This window comes from Egretta garzetta, unplaced genomic scaffold (genome assembly GCF_000687185.1).
Source record: "Egretta garzetta isolate BGI_Z169 unplaced genomic scaffold, ASM68718v1 scaffold101, whole genome shotgun sequence".
Classification (NCBI taxonomy): domain Eukaryota; kingdom Metazoa; phylum Chordata; class Aves; order Pelecaniformes; family Ardeidae; genus Egretta; species Egretta garzetta.
In genome coordinates, this window is record NW_009258666.1 from 649,793 (window position 1) to 656,122 (window position 6,330).

Sequence of the window (6,330 nt, forward strand, 5' to 3'; positions counted from 1 at the left end):
GTCCCAGCGCCGCCCGGACGGGCGGCGCTGGGACCGCGCACCCACCCGGCCCCCGCTTCATCGTCAGCTTAAGACCTGGGGGGGGCGGAAAAAAAATAAAAAAAATCCTCCTTTTAGGGTTTTTTAGACCTTTTTGCTTTTTAATTACGTCCCCTTTATAACAAGGGATGCTGCCCAGCCTGCACACTCCCCGTCGGTTGCGATGTGCGGGCGGCATCTGGCTTCAGCTGCCCAAATAAAATCGAATTTTAAATGACCTCGATGCGCGCTTTTAAGATCGTTTGGTAGCAGCGGGAATCCTGGCTGTGCTGTCCTGTTTGGCGCTGTATTTTGTATTTGGAGAGCTGTACCCGCTATGTGCTGTATCGGGGAAATATCCCTAGCGCTGCGTGCTGCTGAATTAATGGTAAAATGGGAGTCTTTTGTTTGCCTGTCTTAATTACGGTGGAGTAAAATGGGGGCTGAATATGCCCGGCTATACAGTAGTGCATACGGATCCTGCGACACCAGTAATTGAGAATATCTCTGCTATTCCTAACGATGTACATCAGCCTCAGCCTGGAATTACTGACTGCAGTAACCTACCCGACTGTCTCTTTGTTCAGCGGGCCTAGTTAAGCTTAGCAATTTTTATTAGGCGTTAAAAAAAATTAAATTCATGTACTTGCTGTTCAAAGGCATGTCTCTCTGTTATCTAGGAATCCAACCAGTTGGAAGTTCTCCCAGGGTTGGCTTCTGGAGTCATATTTTCTTGGTCATGGCTACTTCTGGTATGTAGCGTTATGTATGGAATAACTCTTGTGTTTCTCTTTTCCTCTTAATTTCTCAGAAATATTTAAAAAAATCTAATATAGTAAAATAAACTGTCATCGCCATGCTTTCCTCCCATATCTAGGCTGCTTTGGAGAAGCTGTTAAAACCGGGTGCTTGTGAAAACATACCCAAAGCCCTCTCAGACGAGGCTGTTAGCAGATGGGCTTCAGCTCATCTGCATGCCATCTGCTCTGTTAACAGAGCTGACGATCATCTCGACGACTTGGTGATCAAAACTGGTGTGCTGGTACAGCTGACGCCACGCGGGGCTGACGTGCCTGTTCAGAGGTGTTTGAAGAGAGGACACCGGCTTGCATATTTCTTTGAAAACTGGTTTCAGTTCTTGGCTATGTCAGGTCTTGGGCGAACGCCTTGAACTCTTCCTCAGACTTGTCACTGGAGGAAAAAAAAAATCATTCTATTTGAAATACTGACTCTTCATCTGAATTACTGATAAACTTGTTTTCATGACCCTGGATATTAAAGGCTAAAATAAAATGTCAGGCGCTTGGGTTATGTGGTGTCCAGGCAGAATTGCAAGCAAAATTGTCTGCCATGTTTTTGAATGGCACTGCTGCTGCTGAAAACAAAACGATCAGCTCGGATCTTAACTGTCTCCTTAAGCGAGCTTTGTGGCATTGAATTTTTGAAGGCTGTTGTTGAAGTTACCTAAGCCAGTTCCTTGCTTAAAATGCAGTTTGTTTGGGTTTCTTTCCCATGTTCCTAGATATTCAAGTGAAGGAACTGGAGAAGCGTGCCTCTGGGCAGGCATTTGAGCTGATACTGAGTCCCCGCTCAAAAGAAGCAGTCCCAGAATTCCCTCTTTCTCCCCCAAAGAAGAAGGATGTGTCATTGGAAGAGATTCAGAAGAAGTTGGAAGCGGCAGAAGAGAGACGCAAGGTAAATTTGAAACGGCTTAAGTGAGCTTTCCTCAACTAGTCTGTGCAAGTTGTGGTGGTGTGTGTGAGGTGTGTTGGGTTTTTTAAATTTACACATTTAAATTTAAATGTGTAAATTTTTGCTTGGGACAAGTGATTAGCAGTTTGTGTCATGGTAAATGGAAAATTAATTGAACTTCGTTGGAGTTTCTGGGGCTCTTGTGAACCTTTTGTTATGGTCTGCAAGGCCATAGCTTTGTTCCCAAAGTGATCTTGAACGGTCACTTGAAAAATCAGGAGAAAATGTTTGTCTGAGAGGGGATGCTCTTTCAGGAAGGAGCTGGTTTTTATTGTCTTTAACATCGTAAGCAGATTCACTTTCTCCTGGAAAATGTAGTGGCGAATCTGTAGTGAGAAGATTTGCCAATGCAATGTCTGACTCGATGCAAGATCTTGCTCCTGAGATGTAGCTTGGAGCCCTTGGCTGCGCAGAGGCTCACTAATTGAAGTGCAGCCTCTGTGTGACCTGATTCGCAGTGATTCACCATTCTGAGGCGCGAGAATCTTCTAGGAAAGATCTGTTGATGCTGACATCAAGAGCCATGTTCTTTTTTCCAGAAAGATCCCATTTAATAAGACTTGCACGTAACGACAGAAACTTAACTTCCCTGGTAGTTTTTAACGCTGAAATATGGGTTACGTGGGTGGAGGCAGCACCAGGGAGCTTTGTCCTGCATCACAAAGTTACGCTGTTCTCCAGTAAAAGAGCAGAAAATCTTTTCTCTTGGGTGTCGTGAGCGACTGCTATCGCTGTCTGTGTAGCTCATCTGTTTAATGTTCAAAGCCTGCATCCTCTCTTTTGTTAGTCTCACGAAGCAGAAGTCTTGAAGCAGCTAGCTGAGAAGCGGGAGCATGAAAAAGAGGTGCTTCAGAAAGCAATTGAAGAAAACAACAACTTCAGCAAAATGGCAGAGGAGAAGCTGACCCACAAAATGGAAGCTAACAAAGAGAACCGCGAGGCACAAATGGCTGCTAAACTGGAACGCTTGAGGGAGAAGGTGGGTGTAGGGTCCCAGTTCCCCCTGGGGGGAGAGTTTATCTGTGCTCCTTGCTGTGGGAACTGGCTAAATAAAGCCAGGTAAATGGTCAAGTGAGGGGGGTGCTGTGCTCCCAAGACACCCTTGGGAGTTCTGCGGTGCTCTGATCTTGAAAGATGATTAAATCTGCAAAAGACTTTGCAGAAATCCCCCTCTTGGGGCCGAGGGGGATGGCTGGAGTTAGAGCAGCATCTTGCTTTCTCTTGTAAGGCTCCATCCTGTAGCCCCCTTCAGTAACCTGGGCTCACGGGTTCCTGCTGGGAGGGGTGGTGGGAAGCAAGCCAGGGCTTGCCCGCCCGAAGCCCTGCCTCTGCGCCGGGGCAGCTGACTGCTTCCCTGCTGTTGTCTTTCAGGACAAGCATATTGAAGAGGTTCGAAAGAACAAAGAAGGCAAAGACCCCGGTGAGGCTGAAACCGACTGACTTCATTCTGAAAACTGACTCTCTCCCCCTCCTCTAAATATCCAAAGACTGTACTGGCCAGTGGTTTTATCTTTGGTTTTGTTTTGTTTTTTTTTTTTAAGTTTCTAGAAACTGATGTAGAACTGTAAAATTAGATCCAAACTGTACACTTTCTTTGGGGGCTAGAGGGGAGACCTTACATGTTTCACTTTTTCTAAAGTGTTGTCTTTCCAGTGTAGCTATCTTCTTGTTGCATCCTTTTCTACTCCAGTGCGCTTGCTACTGGGTTGATGGCTAGTACTGTACCAGCTCTGTAAGATGTTTGCGAACGGGATATGTAGTACGCTGTTCCATGCTGAATATCTGTGACACTTCAAAACAAATCTGACCTGTCCCAGTCTGCTAAAATACTGCTGTAACTGAGTGACTAAATAAAGCTGCACAGTGCTGTTATCATGTGAACTACGTCTGAAAAATGACATCAGAAACAAAATCAGTTGGCTGAGGTCTGCAAGGGGCATCTTTTATCCGGCGCTGGGCGGAAAGGTCCGTAGCAGCACTTTTCCTTGCATCCACGGGCGTGCTGTGTGGCTGCCTTTTCCCTAGAGCGCTTTCATTGTCTTAATTTTACAATCGGAGCTTTGTTTTGACACCTCAGCAGTTGTCAGCTGTTGTGTGTTTTTTGTTAAAAAGAGTTCAGAACCACCTCCCTTTGGATGCTGACGCTTCAACAAACAAGGCCTTGTTACCACATGACTCTGATCTGAGCCTTTTTTTTTTTGGTAAGGGTTTCTAGGAGATGACTCGTGCTATTGAGTGGGGACTCGGGTACCGCTTCCTGCGGTGTCGGGGCATAAAAGTCGGAAACCTGTTCTGTGCTGGGATTGAAAATGCTGTTGCAGATAAGAGTGGGCTTTTTGGATTTTTGGCGTCTGCCGCGGGCGTGTTGGGGTAGCACACCGTGCCACAGGGCGAGTCTGAAGATGAACTCCTGCCTGCATCTTTGTTTTTCTGGGTTGTGAGGAATGGATAAGACTGTACTTGTGATCTGAGGGAAGATGCTTTTTAGGTGGATTGGGTACAGAGCTGCTGTGTTGTACAGATGCCTTATAAATCCAAAACCCTTCCTCTAAGGCCAATCCAGAGAGCATCCCGCACATCCACGAGTACTTGTGCGACTGTAGTAAAGGCAAGGTTGTGATCGGGGTGTGTGTACAGCCACAACTTCGGTATGAACAGCGTCGTGCTTGGAGGTACTCGGCTTTAGTAGGCGCGTTCCCTTGGAGCGGGGAGCCTGGGGTGTCACAGCTTCCGTTGATGTCCAGCACTGGGTGGCACTGGTCTTGGTGAGGCACACCTGGCCCTGTCTACCCCCTCTTGTGTCCTGGATCTTGAGGCTTGGCCACCAGCTTTGTTTTCTGGTTAACTCCACACCTGGAGCATCTGGCACTGGCCAGATGACAGAATTCCATAGTTTGAGCATGGAAAGGCTGGTGAGGATTTTAGTTTTTTTTTTTAAGGGGCTGATTGAGGCCTGGACCACTTGAGCTGTCTCCTGGGGCTTGCTAAAGGAGGTACCTCAGTTTAGAAAGCTCTTGTGTATTGCACTACTTTTGATTGCATCAGAGTTGTACTTAACCGGAAGCTGACATTGCGCTGAATGAAGGAAGAACAGTGAGATAAAGGCGGCCTTGATGCGCTGGAGGGCTGGGATCAGATGCTTTGCCTGGAGGATTTTCAGAAGTGTTAGGATACTTCACAATTTAAGGTAAGAAAGACTCTATGTCTGCCTGTTGGGGAGCACCCGCCCATCTGCTCTGGAGGAGTAGTGCAGGTTTGGGGGTTTTAATGGCCCTTATCCGCACTACGTGAGCGGGGAGCACGGGGAGGTAGGGCGGGACCCCTCCGGGGGGCCGAGGGGAAACAGAGCTGGACTTTGAGGTGAAGGCTTGAGCCCCTTCGATTAGGCTGGTGAGAAGCCAAGTCTCTCTAGTACCGCCTCATGGAGGCTTAAGTGATCACTGGATCAGTTCCCATATACAAGATCAGGCATAATTAGCAATCAAAAAACCAGCTTTTTCATTTTAGTGTATTTTTTTACCTGCTGAGAAAAGAACCGAGTGCCCCAAACACTGTGCATGGGTTTTCCCCCCCTTCTTTTCAAGGGGTGGGGGAGGAGGAGGATGGCACTGCCAAACCCCAAAAGGTGTTAAAAGCACAGAGAGATGTTAAATGTGAGTTTTTTGACTTGCCAGAGCTGTCAGAGCTCAGCTCAGGGCCTTCTGTTTCCCTGTCTTGGTTCTGCTTTACGTGGCTGCCTGCGTTGAACTTCACTGGAGCTGAATGCCCAGGGCCCAAGCTTAGTCCAGTTCCTCAGAGCTACTGGGGGGAATGGAAGGTCTGAGGGGTGGGGATGAGGCTGGGGGATGCAAATAGCAAGAGGATGGTTAATGATCTGGGAACTGGGGGAGCTGGGGTGGAGGGGTGGGAACAAATAGCACAGAGGAGATGGTGCTTGGGCAGGAAAACAGAAATAATTGGTCTATAAACAGAATGCTTTTAAAAAAAAAAAAAAAATAAAAGCTCTGCAGCCTTATTCCTGGGCTAGGCAGCCCACCGTGTGGTAGCAAGTTACAAGAGCAACTGCAAGTGGTGCGATGGGTGTGGTGAGGGAAACTGGAAAAGCAGCAACTCGGACCAGCTTGTGGATAGACAGGGCTGTGCTGGGGGCCAGGGACCCCACTGCTGTACCTTGTCCCACTCTGGGAGGGAAAAATCCCTACGGAGCCCAGCCCAGAGCAGGGCAGCGCCCAGGCAGGGAGAGCTCTGCTGACTGGGGGAGAAGTGGAGCAGAGCTGCAGTGGAACAGCAGGTGCCTTGGTGGGACAGGGGGGTCCCTGGGGCCGGGGGTCTGGGCAGTGGGGTCCCTGGGGGGGCAGCAGGTCCTGCTGGGGCACCAGGAGGGGAGGGCAGGGTCCAGGGCCCCACTGACCTTGACCTCCAGCTGCACCTGGTTGTGAAGTGCCCCCCTGGGGGGAAAAAATTCCCAGGAGGGGGGGATGGATCCCTGGCTGCTCCAGAAGGGGTTTTGGCAGGGCTGATTCTGCTGCAATGCCAGGAGGAAGGAGAGGCTGCCTGGGC

The 6,330-nt window shown here is 48.7% G+C and overlaps 2 protein-coding genes across 3 annotated transcripts in view; both read left to right on the forward strand.

Annotated features, from left to right (window-relative positions):
- STMN1 (stathmin 1) overlaps positions 1-3,810 on the forward strand; it is a 16,977-nt gene extending 13,167 nt beyond the window's left edge. Inside the window, exons 1-5 of one of the 2 annotated variants that reach the window (XM_035903962.1) lie at positions 95-406; positions 699-770; positions 1,541-1,713; positions 2,558-2,749; positions 3,142-3,810. In XM_035903962.1, coding sequence (XP_035759855.1) covers positions 758-770; positions 1,541-1,713; positions 2,558-2,749; positions 3,142-3,210 — 447 coding nt within the window. In that variant the 5' untranslated portion in view covers positions 95-406; positions 699-757 and the 3' untranslated portion in view covers positions 3,211-3,810. Of the gene's footprint in view, positions 1-94; positions 407-698; positions 771-1,540; positions 1,714-2,557; positions 2,750-3,141 lie in introns of those variants that run through there. The other variant, XM_009648485.2, reaches the window with a different exon arrangement.
- Positions 3,811-4,869: 1,059 nt separating this feature from the next.
- Positions 4,870-6,330, forward strand: part of PAQR7 (progestin and adipoQ receptor family member 7) — a 5,302-nt gene continuing 3,841 nt past the window's right edge. Inside the window, 1 exon segment of the mRNA XM_009648487.2 lies at positions 4,870-4,957. The gene's annotated coding sequence lies outside the window, so the exon portion shown is untranslated.